Source organism: Pygoscelis adeliae, unplaced genomic scaffold (assembly GCF_000699105.1).
Source record: "Pygoscelis adeliae isolate BGI_AS28 unplaced genomic scaffold, ASM69910v1 Scaffold4, whole genome shotgun sequence".
NCBI lineage: Eukaryota > Metazoa > Chordata > Aves > Sphenisciformes > Spheniscidae > Pygoscelis > Pygoscelis adeliae.
Genome location: NW_008824986.1, coordinates 16,844,948 through 16,863,250, shown reverse-complemented (window position 1 = coordinate 16,863,250; position 18,303 = coordinate 16,844,948). Strand labels below are relative to the sequence as shown.

At 37.7% G+C, this 18,303-nt stretch overlaps 1 protein-coding gene across 1 annotated transcript in view; it reads left to right on the top strand.

Moving 5' to 3' along the window:
* The window catches only part of VTI1A (vesicle transport through interaction with t-SNAREs 1A), a 273,558-nt gene that overhangs the window by 156,888 nt on the left and 98,367 nt on the right, over positions 1-18,303 (top strand). The window contains exons 7-8 of the mRNA XM_009326051.1: positions 5,274-5,344; positions 9,750-9,811. Of these exons, the coding sequence (XP_009324326.1) occupies positions 5,274-5,344; positions 9,750-9,811 (133 nt within the window). The remainder of the gene's footprint in view (positions 1-5,273; positions 5,345-9,749; positions 9,812-18,303) is intronic.

Below are 18,303 nucleotides of genomic sequence, written 5' to 3'. Positions count from 1 at the left end.
AGGCCCTACATCATGTAGCTAATTCTTATTTTATTGTGTTAAGTGACCACTTAACAGCATGCAGATTAACTTCTCTGTTGCAAATTCTTGAGGCATTTGAGCACCAACTCTCATGGTTCACTGTTCTCTTAATGCTCTACAAATTGTCTCTCCATTGGCTTATAGCCATTATATTATCCTTCATTTATCTGTATTAACCTGTACTTGCTGTTTAATAACTTTAATGATCTAAGTCCTTCTGTCTCTAAGTATATTGGCTGTTCAATGTAAATATATGTCAACTGCGAACTTGTAAATTTATAGGACTTTTACCTGTGTCCCTACACTTAAAGATATGTCATCACTTTCTTTATTAACTTTCTGCTGCCAGAAGCATAAAGCATTTGACTCAACCCTGAATTCTTCTAACTCCTGCAACATATATTTTCCAAGTTTGTAAATCTACTTGCTGTCACCTCTGAACAGCTAGCATTTAACGCTTTCTAGCGTTTTTTTCCAGAAACTGCTGTTCATGATTTATCTCTTTTAGTCTCCTAAAATCTAAACTTTTAACCTGTCCAAAATGGAGCAGCTTTTGGAAAAAATGTGTCCCAGCCTTGAATATGTTTACTCAGTTTCTGCCTGTGTCAGCGTAGTTCTTCTCCAAAAATCTTTGCTGCATCTTCAGAGCATGAGATGTCTCTGTGCAAAGACAACACAGAATTGCACTCCCCAAACGGCGTTATTCACTAGGCAAGGCTGAGGATCTCAGGGTGTAAGTGTTCTCCATTCCTACTCTGATTCCTTTTCTCACAACACACAGTGGTTTTCTGAGTTTATTTCATGATTCTGTAGATCAGCCATCTTGATTTTTAACATGATCTTCTGCTTTTCCCGGTGTAAATTAGTTTGTCTTTTCCCACCTCTAGTTACATAGCTCAGATGCATGCATTGTACATATGATGAGATTGGGCAAATCGTACTTCCAGGCACCCTCTCCATGGTTTGGTTGTTTTTAAGCTTTTTTTTACATTTTAGACCATATCAGAATATCTGCTGCCTCTTATGAAATGTATTTATATACACACACACACACAGGGTACACTTGGAGAGGAAAAGTGTTGTATAAACCATGTTGGATTATTTTATTTTTCATATGAAAAGAAAAATTAGGACTCTGTCTTCAAAATTCATAAAAATGCATGTTTATTTATCCAAAAGCCTGGAGAGGCTCATTCTGTTTCATTCCTGTCTCTTGAGTAAATATATTAGTCATTCTTAAGGAAAAAAAGTATTATTGACTTGAGTGATTAGGAAAAGCTCTTTCAGAATCAGTTTAGCTGATAAAGTAAATAAATGTTTAAATGGCTGGAGGCAAAAAAAGGAAAAGAAAAACCAGTCAAGCACAACTTATTTTGCATCCTTGATATGTGTGTAGGTACTAGAAATCAAGCTTTGTGGAACATGTATTAAATAATTATGATTTGTACATATAAATAAATACTGCATATAGGTTACAGGCAAATTCCAAAGTAAGGGCATACTCAGAAGTGTAAAGCATCACTCGAAGTAATCATTGTCTTCTGGGTTTTTCTCAGTATAAGAGTTGAAAACCATGTCCCAGTTTTTGCACACGTGAGGGGGGAAGTTGGGTTTGCATTTGTTGGTTTTTTTGGAGTTTTGTTTATTATTCAGTTGGGGAAAGCATCTTCATTCTTCTAATTAGGTTCAGTGTTTTAGGATAAGAAATGTTATATTTTTTTTTGCATAACACAGTCTCATAAAACCAGGCACCATTTGTGTTGGACCCTCAACATAGCATTATTAAAGTGTTCAGCACTAAAGGGGCTGATTTCCCATACATTGTTCAAACACCTTTAAGGCGGAATACATTTAGAGATGTGAATTTTAGCACTCACCCTTTAAGATTGATGCTTGTTAATATTAAGTTATGTACTTTTTCAGAAATTTTTTTTCTGTTCATCACAGCATTGTTTAAGACTGAGAGAATTGCTATATCGAATATTCCTGCCCTCTGTCAGTACACAGATAATAATGATGTAAACGCATTCACCTTTCTGCTTCTCATAGTTTAGCTGTAATTTTAGAACATAATTTTAGGCATCTCTTTGGGAATTTCAGGTAGAAGAGGCAGCACCACGCAGTCTTTTGTAGGGCTTGGGACCGCACTGTGCTAAACATTGTCCGTACGTACCAACTAAAAGGATGGGATAATCCCCAAATAATTGAGGTTGTTAAGATTCTGTGGAAATAATACCATTACTGGCAACATGCAACACCCTTCAGTTTGTGTATTGGTCTTAATTCATGCATCTGCACTACAGTATATCTTAGAAACCTGACCTTTTCACATAACTGTAGTAGCATCGTCAATGATTTGCATTATAAGTAGTCTGGAAAGATCTATACAACACTGTTGCACTAAAAGCATGAATCTGCCACATAGATGAAGGTTTTAACTGGCAGGAAAACATCAGAGTCGTGGGGAAACTTGAAAAATTACAGCAAGCAGATAGCAATGATATCAAGCTTGTAATTTGCTGTATTGTGAGCTAATGTTACCTTTTTTATCAGTCCCAGGCACCTTCAGTTGCAAACCAAGTGGGGAGACATGTCTTCATATCATTTATAAGTCTGTATTTTCTTTATTTATTAATATTTTTGTTTGACTGTCTTCACCTTCCAACTAAAAATCAAGTTTCACTGTCATCAGTGAATTTTCTGAGTAGAACAAGGATATGAAGAGGATCAGTGGATAAAGGTGTCAATTTATGTTTGCAAACTTATTGTGAGATTATGTTACCTCCGTTATGTCTCTTTGTTCAACTTATGTTGTTATTTTAGCCCAAAAAAGGCCAAAGATCATCAACTAAAGTGCATGTAGAGTAAAGCTGCTCCTGTAAAATTGATGATCCGTCCAATTATTTATCTATAGAGGCTGCTGGGAAGAAATGCAACTATCTCAGTTCTCAGACCCCTCTGCTAGGTTGAACTTCATGGCTGAAGGTTTAATCCCTAAGTGTCATATCAACAATTCATTCTGTGATATTCTGGCTGACATGCTCTCCTTCCTTATTTATTGATGTCTTCAGTCATCGACAATGAGAGGAAAATACACTATTCGTCAAAGTGACGGTGTTTTACCCTCACTTACAGTTGATGCTGCTGACACATTGATGGTTGGAAAATAAACTCAATCATTATAAAAAGCTAAGAGTGTGAACTTGCCAGTGACAGGAAGAGGATGAAAAAAAAAACCCACAGTAACTTGCTTAAAATTGGTCTAATAAAAATAGAGCTGTTTCCTATAATGATATTTGTGAGCTTTGTTTGTGAAATACCAAGCCATTTTAGCCATTTACTTTGTAGTTATTCCTTTGAAAGAAAATCTGCTTCTCGCACTCCTTTATGTCTGTGCAAACATATGTATAATTTTTAGCAGTAAATATTTGTTACCATTCCATCTCATGCTACTTGGTTAGTAATTTGTTGATTTTTTTCCTCTCTATTTTTAAGGGGTTTTGCTTGGGTTTTTTCCTCCAGATTACACTGAATGCATGTATCTTTTTGTGCATTACAGTATTTTGAGCGCTTTGATGAGGAATAAGCTCAGTATAGTTTCATCCAGTAAGTCTTTTGACATGCAAACATAGGCAAAGCTCTGTCTCAGATTGTTTTCTTAGGCTACCATTTGTATAGCTGTACTGCACCTTACAGCTTTTTTAACTCAATAAGCACATATCTTACCACATTTCACCTTTGGGAGGCATTGTATATACAGCTAAAAGTAAAGAGCAGCAAGCCAAGAGGGACAAGATAGCATAATGAGGATGTCAATTTGTGGTCAGATATCTGAGGAAATATTTATCTTACTTGTACTGTACTTGGCAACAGATAGAGAAATATATATGTAATGAATTTCCTTAGACTTTATCTGGCAGAGCATGTACCTTGTGTTAAATGGATTTAGAAAAAAACTTGCTTGTCTCAAATTTTTAAAGTTTGAGGTGATTCTGCTTTGGATTGTTTCCTGAAAACAGACTGTATCTATTAAAAAAAAATAGGAATAGTCATGTTTGCTCTACTAACATATTGGTGAATTTTTAATGATTAATTTTCTTGAGGCTCCTCAGATAATGACATTTTAAGATCCCAGATCCCGCTCATTCACTAGAACAAAAGCAAGGCATGATTTTTGTTGTTTATGAAAAAAATGATGTTTTTGTAGTTTTATTCAGTTTTGGTGCGTATCTCTGGCAAGCTAGCTAAGTAGCCTAAATGAACATACACAGAAATGCTGGTTGTCTCACACGTGCTGTGTGTCCTGAGGCAAGCTACAGCTGCTTCAGCTCCTTGTGTCTGTTTCCTCATCTGTAAAATGGGAATGATTTAACTTATTTTTCTCCTTCGGGGAAATACAGGGAGAGTTTCTTAATGTTTCTGTAGAGCTTTGAAGATTAAAATCTCTTCTCTATACTTGCTGCTAATATTTCAGTGTTAGAGGAGCATTTGACTGAAGCTGTTTGAAGACTAAAGTTTTGGCATCTTGTGTTGTCTTTGTACCATATCTTGAGGCCTCTCCACTATAATTTTGCAACCTTTAGTTCAGCATAAGCTGCAGAAGCAAACAACCCCTGTGTAAACAAACGGTGATGACAATAGATTAATGTATATGTCTGCTATTAAAAGCATCAGGAGATCTATTACAGCGTATCTCTAAGCTTGCCAGAAACAGTCCATGATGGAGCAAAATAGACACCAGTAACTGGGCTTAGCCTGAAATAACTTTCATTTAAGCATCAATGGTAATTGCTGAGAGGCACAGAGAGCATTTTTCTTCTAATATGACTTCTCAGTGTCTTTAAAGGTATAAGGATGGCTGGTGTTTTAGCAACGACTTCCTGGCTTCCTTTCTAAGACAAGGAGTGGGCTTAAGGAGCGTGTGGGAAGTGTGAACACCCAGGACTTAGAGCAAGCCTGAAAGTATTCTTGCCTTTGTTTCACAGACCAAAGGTCAGCGTCAATTCCCAGGGCCTAGACAACCTCAAGAGATTGCAGGGGGACAGCTTCTGGTTTGGTTGTTACTTCTTCAGTTCTACGTTGCTTGAAAAACTTAAAATTTAGTATAACGATGTCTGCCTCTTTGCAGTTAGGAGGAGTGATTAGGCTACCACATGTATTAAGTGCCGTTGTTACAATCTAACCTGGCATTTTGAGGCCTTACAGGCACAAGCTATATTTTTCATGATTTACAATTTGATTTTTTAATGCAGAGCAGATTGGACAGGAGATGCTGGAAAACCTCAGCCATGACAGAGAGAAGATCCAGCGTGCTCGGGAAAGGGTAAGTTTGATGATAAGTAATTGCTGGTCTCGGATTTTATTTGCTTTGGGCAAGTTCTCTGTGCATGCAAAAATAATCCAGCATATTGATTAGTTTCATATAAATCAGCTGCTATCGTGAGATGTGATCACCATCTGCAGCAAAGCACTTAGAAAGTGTCTTATATGGGCCTAATCCTGCAAAGCCTCTCCTACAGGCAGTCACGCTGAAGTCACCAAACCCGCTGTTGGAAGCAAGCTTTCTGTCACTAACATCACAGATAAGTCAGTTTTCTGTCCTTTGAAGTATTTGTTACAGTGTCCATTGCAATGACTTCTTGGACTTTCTATGAAACAAAGTTCAGTATCATGATTTAGCTTCTAATAATTGATCGACCTTGTAACTGCAAAGGCTAATAGTTGCCTCCTTAGGCAATGCTGCGTGAAAGAACAGGTAGTGGTTTCTTACACTGCTGCTCTGTCACTGCAGTCAAGACAACATATCTGTGTAATTTTTGGCTTATGTTGCCTCCATAGGGATCATCGTTACCCTGTAATGTTAATGAAGATGCCCAGAAGCCTATCCCATCCAACGCATACAACTTCTCTGAACTTCAGTCTAAGAAATTTGCCTCCCTGGTTCTGATTTCTGCTCACAGAACCGGGAGTGACTGCACCTGTGGCTTTCTGTCCGTGACACGCTGATCAGATACTTTCCTGAGTGTCCAATTTTGCCATAGCTGAGTCCTCCTACAGGCCTCTAGCTGACCAATGCCACCTAAGAAAACTCTGGGTAGCTCTGATTGGTAAAGCCTCATATGACAGCTTTAATGAGGCATTTTCTGTCAGCTGTACCAGTTGCTTTCTGAAGTCTGGAGCACTAGCTGCTTTAAAACATTAAGTATAACTAAATCATGAAATGTAACTAAGGGTTGTGAGCTTTACCAGGTGTTGTTCAGGCAACTTTGTGTCTTATTTCACCTCCACTCCTCACATCCCTAGCGACTGTTGAGTCTGAGATGCTTTTCTGTTTCTACCTGGACGAGTAAAACCTAGGCAATGGAGATGAATACCGTGTATCCCTTTCTGCTGATCCTAAAAATCCTCGGAAAAGAGAAAAAGGGAGTGTAGTTCTGATGACTCTGTGTACACATGGTTCATAGCATGCCTTTTCCTTTTCTGTGCTTTCCATCTGAAGAGCAAATTTCTTTGATGGCAAAACCTGTAAGCTGCAAGGAGCAAGATTAAAAATAAAGGTATTATAGGAAAGTGTATCCCACCACAGTGCATAGACCTCTTGTCATAAATGGAAGATCTCAAATTCCACATTTTTATCATATGCCACTTAAAATATTTTGTTTAGGGAATTCAGAAAAGTTCTCCAGTGGAGCCACACGACTGGACCTGTCCCAGCTGTCTGTATACTCAGATGTACAGTCAGGGATGAACTTGGAGAACTTGGCAAGTTTTCCATTTTCTGGAGATTTTTTGAAGACCAGAACAGAGGGTGGTCTATCAATGCATAATAGCTTTACACTGAATACATGGTGTTATTATCTTATCAACCAGGGAACAAACTTGTCTTCTGAAAGTCAAATGTCAGCTTGAGTATGATGGTCAGTTCTTAGCGGTTTGATGTTGTGAAAATTAGGAATATTTTCCTAATGTAAGCAACATTTAAATGAGTTCGTGTCTCTATAGTTTGGTTAAATTTACATATATGAGTTTTCCTATCTGTAGAGTAAAACTTTTTTTTTTTTTTGAAGCCAAAGAGAAGGCATAAAAGCTCTGCTGCAAGTCAGATAGGTTAACTGGACTATACAGCATTCTAAAAGATGCAAGATTTTTTAGGAAAACCTCAAATTAGAATGTGTCTAGGGCAGACGAGATATCAACGTCAGCATCTTGTTCATCTTCCTTCCTTTCTCATTATTATTTTAATATTGTTTTTTAAAAGCTTTCTTAAACACTGTGTAGATTTGCCATTGCTAATATCAAAGCATATTTCAAAATGTTTTCACTGCAGCAGGTCTGTGAAACAAGGAAGTGCCATCATATGCCATTTAAAAGGTTTGCATGCCACCCATTCTTTGGCTTCTGCGGTGCACTGGTATTGGTAAAGAAATGATGGAAGAACTACAGTCAGATATTTCAGTTCTAAATAAAAACAAACTTACAGTTTGAAATTCTTTAGGGTTTTTTTTTTCTGCCAGTGCAGAAAGAAAAGGTGGGTTTTTAGTGTTCTCTTGGGAGGTAGCTAGAGATCTTCCAACTATGTGTGTACGTGTTTGTTTCTTTTTTAACATTTCTTTCACATATTTTGTAGGGTTTTTTTATTACCATAAAAATATGAGGTCATCTTGCTTAGAGGAGTTTGTCAAACCTCTAGGATTCAGCTTCCCCTTCCTTACTATCAGTACTGATTCTAGCTGTCAGGTAGAATCCTGCAGCAAGAGAGGAAAGTTAGGATCAAACATATAATGGTAAAAAGGAGAGAGCTACTTTTCTGTGAAAAGGGAGGAGAAGCCCCAAGTGTTAAATGCATCTTTATGAATAATAAAAGACCAATGTAAAGCATACATTTGTACTTCAGATTCCCTTCTAGCATAGATAAGAACTTGGCTTTTTAATGAGCCTTTTAAAAATTACTATGACGTTTTTTCTTCTGTTACTTGTGTCAAACTGGGCTAAACTGCTTTTCTGGAGCTTGAATTGTCTAGATGAATCAGGAAAAAATGAGGGAATGGCCTCCCTGGAATATAATGCTCATCTTTGTTCCATCATAGCACATAATTACAGAGATCTGAGAGTCAGTGCAAGCCTTCCCACTGAATATGATATTGCTAAGAGCAAGTCTTGGTTGGTGTTATCCAGTCCCAGCTTCTACTTCGTATTTTCGTAATACCTTTTACAAGAACAAGGAGGAAATTTATGCAAAACGGTTATGTGTCATTGATTGCAACTACTGATTTCAGTAATAAACATTAAATCTGGTAGCAAATATTTACAGTATTGGGCTCCAGAATAGAAACTGGTTTTAATATTGCTGCTACACATATATTCAAGTTATAATAGTGGTTTGTTATGGTGAAGGTGATTTGTTATTGGAAGACTGCCACTTTTCTTGGCAGCGTTACTGTTTTGATGGATTTATAACACAGGATGCATTTTGTCTTCTACAACAAAGTTTCTTTAGTAAGAAGTCAATGAGTCAGGTAATCCTTTCAATCTGATTTGATAACGAAGGGGTAAATATTCGGTTTTCATAAGGAGAAGAATTTTTTAATGTATGTACACACAGCTGTGTTTCCGGGCATGTTAGAAACAGTGGTCCCTGCTGTTTCATAACTGACAATCATTACATTGTCATCTACAGTAGATTTTGATGTCCCACTGGTTCCAAGATCTCTAAAAAGTCAGATGTCTCTCTTCTAGCTACCAGTAGCCAAAGAGGCAATAGGAGAGTAACTCTATTCTTCCTATACCCTTCTTCATTTCCAGACTTCCTTTTGTGGGATGCTAATAAACATAAAAATAGAGGGGAGGTTTTAATCCCTTTTAAAGAGCAATAGAAGTAATTGCTCTTTTTTAATATGAAGTTCATTTGCTTCATAACTTTTCATCTCCCCAATTTCATTTTTTATTCAGTTGTGCTTTTACCTATTTTGCAAGATTTTTGAGAGCTGTAGAACGAGTCAGCTAATTAAGTTTAGCTCTAAATGTAGGTTTCCTGTGTCCTGATAAACTACAAAAATGCTATTGTAAGTGAGTGAGTGATCCTTACGTGCAAAAATATGTATTATACAGCTGTGCCTTATGTACGTACTATATACTGTTCACAAAGTATTTGGGCATCCATCCCAGTGGTGGCTGCTGTAAGGTCAGTACAGTAAGTTTTGTATTTAAGGGACAGTATAGGCATATTTCTTTTACATAGAATTGATAAAAGAACACTGTTTTGTATTTTTGCTTTTTCTTTAAACTACTGTCTTTGGAAAGCAGTGGAAGAAAGATATGTTTGTTTTTCTTTTCATAAAGCATCAGGAACACAGCGCATGGCTGTCTCCTCATCCCTTAATGCCCTCACTAATACACATAACCAATACACATACACACATCAATGGGAATGAATGGATACCAATTTATATAGCTTCTACCTGCAACCCTTTATTTGTAAAGCTTTTGCTCTTTATCCTGGTTCATCTTTGTTGCCTCCATGTCTTACCTTCTGTAGGTTTCATCTTTATATAAGTGAAAACCAGACAAAGCATTTTTAAATTTCAGAGCTTTGGTGGCTTTCTTACACAAGAGTTTGTTGTGGGCTAAAACTGAAGTTGATCGACTCAAATGACGGTAGAAATATCTGTGCTTTGTACAGAATGGAGTACATGTGCCTTTTGCCTTTAATGGGACTCTTTTCTCCCCAGCTTAGAGAAACAGATGCAAACCTGGGGAAGAGTTCCAGGATTTTGACGGGAATGTTGCGAAGGTAAGGCCAAGGTAGGGGCACTTCTGCTCTTTCTTTTTTTCCTCTCTCCCTCCGTGCCTTTATATTTATTTTTAATTCAACATCAGCAGTTTGCTGACGTACCTGACTTTTTTTACAGTGGCTACTATGTAGAATGTCTTTGAATGAATGCTGGTAGTGAAGCAGGCATGGGTAGATAGATCATGCTCAATCATTTCTCATCTTTATTTCTGTGTATTTGTGTTGTATGTGAAATTAAGCTTTTTGATGATGATTTCCTATGTTCACAGAATCATAGAATCATAGAATAGTTTGGGTTGGAAGGGACCTTTAAAGGTTCCTTATTCTTGAGTGATTTCGGTGTTTTCAGGGTTTTTTACCTGTTAGATTTTATGTGAGAAAGTTTGTAAATGTTTTGGGGCAGTGTAAATTTGCACACAGAGAAAAGGTTAAGATGATCAATTCTGCCTGAATAGATGGGGCAGACACATTGTCAAACCTTGTGGTTTTAGCATGTTTTTTCCATGCTTTCAGTGTTATGAAAATTGTCCCTGGGATCAAAGCGAGGTGATACAGAAAGGAAAAATTTGCAACATCCTAAAAATCTATGTGGGACTGCAGGGAGGGAGTTATCCAGTGATTACTAGCCACCTTAAATTTATGTCGGTGACTTCCCAGACAGACTTTCTGAATTAATGGCATCTCTGGATATCTGCTCTTTATCCAGTGAATCAGCACCTGAGCTTCTCTGTGACGTCCATATTTCTGTATATATTCAACTTCCTGAAGAACAAAAGCATCCCTCTAATAGGTGGTGCTGGGTGCTATGAAAACATGGTTTTCAAGGAGTTTAGAGCATCCTCTAAGTGTTCGGTATGAAATTACCCTTGCATGGGCTTTTATGTTGCACATTTCCTTAATGCAATTTGCTTACTAAAAAAAAGGAAAAAAAGAAGAGAAAGTTTTAGCAGAGTTGTTAATTTGTCACTTGGCTGGGAAAATATCAATACCAGAATTTAAGAAGTTGTTCTTTAGTGCAAGCTTTATCTCCTCATAAGTCTCCTCAGAAAAATATCTTTGTTAATTCCTTGTATATCCAGTTGACAAAGGTTAAAATGACTGAACCTCATGCCTTCGTTCCACAGATTTCTTACAATTCCAACTCCAAACTGTAACATATAAAATTCTCTGATTAAGAGTAATATGTAAATGACACCAGCTAAATTCAAAATCCATGGAGAAAGGAAGTGGCAATTGAAAGGGATGGTTCAGTGCCTGTAGACAATCAAAATAAACTATAAAAAAAATGAATGAAAGAAAAGACACAACCAAACCCAAGTCTCCCCAGGAAGGGCTCTGCGACATGAGCTGTAACGAATATTCTGCATATGTCTCCATTTTGTCAAATCTCATTAAAGGGGTTTCTTGCTTTATGTCAATTGAGCTGTCCAAAAATCATTCATCATTTTAGTGTAAAAAAAAAAATCATGCAGTTATTTAAATAATATCATATTAATGTTAAAGTTCAGCTGTCATTTAATAGTATGGCTTAATCAGACATAGCATTTAGGAAAAATAGTTTTTTCGGGCTATACTTGGCTTTCAGGTTGGCAGATTCAAATAAGGATTTATGGGTTTCTAAACCAATGTATTCTTTCCATGTTTATGCTTGAGGTACCTCAGCCTTTTTTGCAGCACCCTGTAGTCTGTTATTTTCAATAAAATAAAGTATCTCCTCATATTGTGTTTGAATACATTTGCAAGTAATTTGGAGAAGCTGAAACAAAAACATATGCTGTAACCTTTGACTTTGTTTTGTGTTTGGGAATCACAGTTAGGAGTCCTAGTTTATGAATGTTCCATAAGCCAAATGAAAAATATGATCTTTCTGAAATATACTTGGGCTCTTCTTTTCAGACAAAAGGATCATGTAGTCGAACACCAGGATGGCATGTTTCTGTATGTCAGAAAGGCACTGGATTTCCTTTAACTTTAACAAAAATACTGAGCTGAGTCACCTGTCTGGATGAAAGGCAGGTTAGGATTTAAGCTCAGTTCAGGTAAATGCGCCATTCTTAGAATGTTATTTAAAACGACATAATAGGGAGACCTACGGTGAATTTAATTTGTTTGTGACTGTTGGGTAGAAGGGTCTAGCATCATCCTAATGTTGTTTAGTCATGAGAACAATCATAAAATACAGACCCCAAGAAATCAGCACAAATTAGATAAATACAACTGTAAGAAAAATAATTAGCACAGATTGGCAGTTGTGTCCTAATTTCTGCATACTTCAGTACATACCACACAATGTTTCACTTAATTACTGGAACCAATAAAGAAAAACGCTGGAGGACTATTCTTCACATCATTATTATACAGAAAAGGTAATGTTAAACTGAACATTGCTCAACTTAGTTGCTGCTCCCACAATATGTATTTGCTGATATGCTTGAAGTTGTATGCCAGCCTAACACTCTGTGCATCAAATTAATGCCTAACTGTTTCTATTTTTACCGTCTGGGAAAGGTAAAGCAGCATCTCTTCTGAGTCTGGCCAAATATATTAGGAGATTAGATATTTAGATAGCTAGAGGGCTAAATTACTCCCTTTGTACGACCTAAATTCCCTGGCCATGTATTTGTGCATAAAATGTTCTGGAGATGGGGAATAAAAGCAAGGACAGGTTTTGTAGGTTGCCATAGCTCACTGCGGAAATCAGTGGCATAATAGGGTCACGTCTTCCTATCCCAGTTTGCTGCTCTAGCAACTTAAAGTAGCCAGCCTTATGTATTGGAATTTGTTATCTCCCAGTATTTTGGGTATTTGGGTAAGGAAATTTTTGTAATAAATGCTTTTAAATATTCTCACTTTGAAATTACCTATACATTCATAATATTCTTTTTTTTTTTTTTTCTGTAAATAAACCTACTGAGATTCCACTAAACTAGTATATTCCACTTACGGCATTGCATTACTAGGACAGTATCGGCATGTTGATAATGTCAAAACATTAATCATTTCCTTTTACATGTATCTATAGCTTTGGACATCCTGACATTTTATGACTCCTCTTTAAAACTGTGAGGCTATAACAGAAGCTCAGTGTCGTTTCAGTTACAGAATTTTCAAATAATAGGTTTTAACATAAGAAAGTGACATCTTCCGTGGTCGTCTGCAATATTGCCATCTCAGATATCTATCCCTTGGCCTCTACCCCATTGTGAACTGGGGAGCACACAGTGTGTTAGAAAGAATCAGAAAAGAATATGTTCTGAAAGATCTTCAGTCTTTTGCCCATATCCTAAGCCGATAGCCTAGAAAAGCTTTTAAGAAGAGAATTTGGGCAGTCTCTAAGCCGCACATGGCCCAGTGGGAAACAAAGAAACCTAAAAGTAACCAGATAAAAATTTCAGTAGATTTGAATCTTTATCCAATTAGCAGATAAATTCTATCTACGCCCCACCAAATTGCAGAAAAATATTTTGGAAAAATAGCTACTACCCTCCAGAACAAAGTTTTATTCTGTCTGGTTCACCGGGAAATTTTTATGCCAAAAGTTCTCTTTTAATCTTCAGATTTCAATCTTCTGAGTTGTTATCAATGATGCTTTGAGAAGCTCACGAACACATCTGCTCTTATAAAAGAGACTTTTAAAATTTGATTTCCAACAGGACAGAGACACTAGCTCCAGCTGATGGAAATGAAGCAGTAAGTGTTCAGCTCTCAGGTGATAAGTTATATGACTTGCCAACAGCTGCATGACCAATATGAATACAATCAGAAACAGGGAATGCCTCCCCCTCCGCGCTAGTTGTAGTCAAGCTTCTTCACTCTTCTTTCCAGGAAAATTCTGGTAGTCCTGCTTTCTGCATCACTTCTAGTCAAACTTCCTTGTACTTCTGAACTCCAGGACAGTCCAGACCTTACAGTTATTTGTCAACATTTCATAGAATCATAGGACAATTTAGGTTGGAAGAGACCTCTAGAGGTCATCTGGTCCAACCTACTGCTCAAAGCAAGTCTAATTAGAGCAGGTTGCTCAGAGACTTCCCCAGTCAAGTTTCGAACACATCCAAAGTTGGAGATACCAATGCCTCTCTAAGCAATCTGTTCTGGTAGCAGTTGAAATAAGCAATTTTTCCAGGTATCTAGTTGAAATTTCCCAGCATCCAACCTGTGTCCATTGCCCTTGGTCCTAAGCAGAAAAACGTAAGTGTTTTAGAATTGGCCTTCAGAGTTTGGGCCTGGATTGCAGTCGTTCCTAGCAGTTCTCAAACAACTTCAGCAGCTCTGACGGTGCCCCTGTGGTCATTAGGCTGAGATGACATTCAGTGTAGAGCAATTCTCTAAAAAGGGTGTGGGGTGCTCTGCCTCCACCCATGGACCTGGTTGGGTGGCAATTCAGCAGTGGATGCACAAGAATTATTTTTATTTGCTTTCTCTAGAGATCCTAGAGATGTGAAGTTAATTATGTCTGTTCTGCCTTCTCTCTTGACTACAAAGCCCACATTTCCATATGCAGAAGAATAGCAGCAGAGACAGTCATGTCCCTGTTGAGGCAAACCAAAACCAACAGTGAGTGTTATCACTGTCTTTTCCCCTATTTCCCTACCAATCTCTGTTTCCATCCCCAAAAGTCCATAACAAAAAAGATTTTCTTCTGAGCTAAAGCCTCACTCACTATCAGTCATACTAGGCCATGACTGTTGAGTCTGCAGTTTTCTGGAGGAAGGTCTTTGTATTGCAGACACTGAGTGAAGTTTAATATCCAGTTAGATTTGCCTTGTTTTCATGCTAATAGAGGAATTCCTCTTTCCAGCAGGAACTTTGCATATTTGGTCTCAAGCCAAAAGAAGTTTGAGTAGACATTTTTTCAGCAACTTTTTGGTACATATATATCTATTTTTACTTCAAGATGTATTTCTACACCGAAAAACGATTGAAACAGCAAATCCTTTAGCAACATGTCTGCTCCATGTTGAATATTTACAGCTGCAGCTGTTTACTTCAGTAATTTAGACCTTGATTCAGGAACATATTTAAGCATATGGTTAACTTAAACCAGAGGAGCAATTCCTTTAACTTGAGGGAGACTGAATAAGAGGGAAGTGAGTGGCAGAATGATTCCAGGTCATCTCTTGGGGCAACACAGCTTTTATTGTGCTCCTTGCTCAAGGCCGATTACAGAGCAAACCCTGTCCTTAATATTTCTGTTGTTAAATGGAAACCATAAAATACACATAGGGTATTTTAGTGCTTGTTACTGTCAGTGCAAGAACATTTTTTTAAAATTTCCTGACTTTAAGCATTTAATATAGTTACTTGATTCTTATATTATTGTACATGTTTGTGTTTTAATATGCAGCTAATCTTTATCAATTATGAAGAGTTGAATCGTTTCAGAAGGAAAGTGATAAGCTTTGTGGTGCTGTTAATCACAAGATAGTTTTTGGATAAGGAACATATGGCTTGTTATTCCAGATTAAACCTTGGCATTAATTAGTACCTGGTTGTTCCTCACTTTGTCTCTGACTTTAAAAAGAAACCTTGTTTCTTTGTTGAAGTGATGGACAAAACATCTGGAAAATGTAAATGTAATGTCAGCAAAATTCCCAAGGATAAGCATTCTTCATCACTGGGAGTCCAACCAAAAAACAGGAAATGTACCTCTAGGTCTGAACAGCAAGAATTTTAAAATAGTATGGGACACTGTGGGTTCCCTGTTCTCAATTTAGGTATGACGTAATCTGATGTATGTAAGATGCATTTTTTATTTTTAATAATCAGTTGAGAGCCATTTTATAAACCTTGCTCATCTTTCTTGGACAGTATTCTGTATGTTGTTTCCAAAATGCTTTTGAAAAATCTTACTCCACTTTCATTCAATGTTAGAAATACTTTTCAGGTCATGCATCACAGAAGCTGCAGAAGTCTTTTGAGCTGCTGCATAACCACCATAGCTACAGCAAGCAGTGTACAGGGAGAACTCCAAGGCATATACTGATGGTACTGAATGCCTCATAGAATGGGACCAACTTCAACATTGCAAGCATGTAGCTATGATTAGTTTAATGCCACCTTACCCTTTGCAAACCTTCAGCTCCAACAGCCTAAGTGATACAGAGTTAAGTTTACTTTAAACCTGGAAAAAAAAAAGGAGCGTCATGATTGATCTTTACAATTTAATAACTTAAGTGCATAGGATAAAATAAGTCAGTGTTTTAATCTCATTGCACCTAGGCAAAATCTTAGAAGGATATGTGCTTCATTCATTGAGATAGAAGCATTTATATTGTAGCATTGTTTTATTTTTCAGATTGTTGGAAAGCTTTATCCATGTGTCAAGCTGCCTACGCTACATCCATTATGAGCAGGGCTCTCAGCATTCTTCAGACAATATTTCTAATTCTCTTTTTTCATTCCTTTTTTAAATGTACAATGACCTTTGTTCTGTCCTCTCCATTCCCTCTTTTCTATCATCTGGAATTACTATCTCATTTGCCTCCCTTCCATCTACTTGTGTCCAGCTGAACAGCTGGAAAGAACATTATCTAAAGCACAGTTGTGTTTCTGCAGGAAAGCAGGGTCCCAATGGATAATTATCCAAGCTAGTCCTAGACTGCATATACCAAGAAATTAAAGCATTGTAATAGGTTAAATATCATGTAACGCTTTGTGATTGTTCTCTGTATTGAGATATGTTGACTACCATTAAGCAGCTAGAGCCTAAAAAGGTTCACAGTGTCATGAGTGAAACAAAAGGCATTTCATAGTCAGTTCATGTCTGAACCACAATAGATGTCCCATGACATGCTTTCGTGAGAAGGCATGTCTTATGTCAGCATAATCAGTGCAGTACTTCCTTGCAGTAGTTACAAGTAGTTTCCAGTTGGATGAGTTCTCTCTGACATGATATTCAGGAATAGTGAACATAGTGAAAATATTTTGAATGTGGTGAGATCGTATATGTGAAGCAGGGAACCTGTTAGCAAAAGTTGGCATTGGTAATTGCTGAAATAATTGGAGACAGCTCTTCAGAAATCAATGAAGTCAAACTCCTTAAGGCTAATAGTAAATTAAGGATCCTGTTGTTCTTGACACCATTCACAATATAACTGCCACAGAACAATATATACCAAATTTTATACATTCCATTTACTATGAAGTGTTTGAGCCATAAACTCCTAAATGTAATGTTTTCTGATCACAGATCTGCATGATATCTTGCTACATGGATCATTTCATTTTAATCCACAAATTTGCCAAAAAAGAAATAGAACCATCTTGGAAGTGATCACAGAAAAGTTCATCCCTTTGTGTTAAGGCAGGATTGACTGTCCCTGTTTCAGTCCTGGCAGATATTCATCTGGCCTGCTCTGCACTGGTGAACATTCCCCATCTCTTCAATCAAACGGTTCCAAGTTTTCCTTAATGTTTAGCCCAAATCTTTCTTCCTGGGTAGACAGAGAGCTTTTATGTGCTGGTGCATTTGAGGAGATTTCTGTCCTCTGTCATGGCCTGTGATTTCTGCTGTGAAAATAAATTTCTGCTGAACTTTTCAAGAATTAGAGGGCATAAATGATAGTGTACAGAATTAAATTATAGTTTCCAGTTTTCATCAAGCCAAGTTTTTTGATGGGATTCAGGAATGTAAAAATGGAAGAATTGGATAGTGTTCTAATAGGCAAATCCTGGAAGCTCAGCTTCCAAGCTACTTCCAAACAGTAGCTTCATTGGGTTGATGGTTGGACTCGATGATCTTAGAGGTCTTTTCCAACCTTAATGATTCTATGATTCATGCATAGGTGTCACTGAGCTTTGCAAATAGAGACACCAAAATTAAATTATTCTCATGAGGTTGCATATCTGGATTAAAACTAGACTGTATGCTAAGCTGACTAAAAGTAACATTTTTACTATTAAAATATGGACAGGGGGACAGTCCTGAAGGGCAAAGGGGTCCAGGAAGGCTGGACGATCTTCAAGAAGGAAGTCTTAAAGGCGCAGGAGCAGGCTGTCCCTGTACGCCGTAAGAAGAACGGGTGGGGAAGACGACCGGCCTGGCTGAACGGGGAGCTTTTGCTGGGTCTCAGGAAAAAAAGGAGAGTTTACCGCTTGTGGAAGAAGGGGCAGGCAACTCAAGAAGAGTACAGGGATCTCGTTAGGTCATGCAGAGAGGAAATGAGAAAGGCAAAAGCCCAGCTAGAACGCAATCTGGCCGCTGTCGTTAAAGACAACAAAAAAAGTTTTTACAAATACATTAATGACAAGACGAGAGCCAAGGAGAATCTCCATCCTTTATTGGATGCAGGGGGGGAACATTGTCACCGAGGATGAGGAAAAGGCTGAGGTACTTAATGCCTTCTTTGCCTCAGTCTTTAGCAGGCAGACCAGTTCTCCTCAGGGTATTCAGTCCCCTGAGCTGGAAGACAGGGATGGCGAGCAGGATGAACCCCCCATAATCCAAGAGGAAGCGGTCAACGACCTGCTACGCCACCTGGATGCTCACA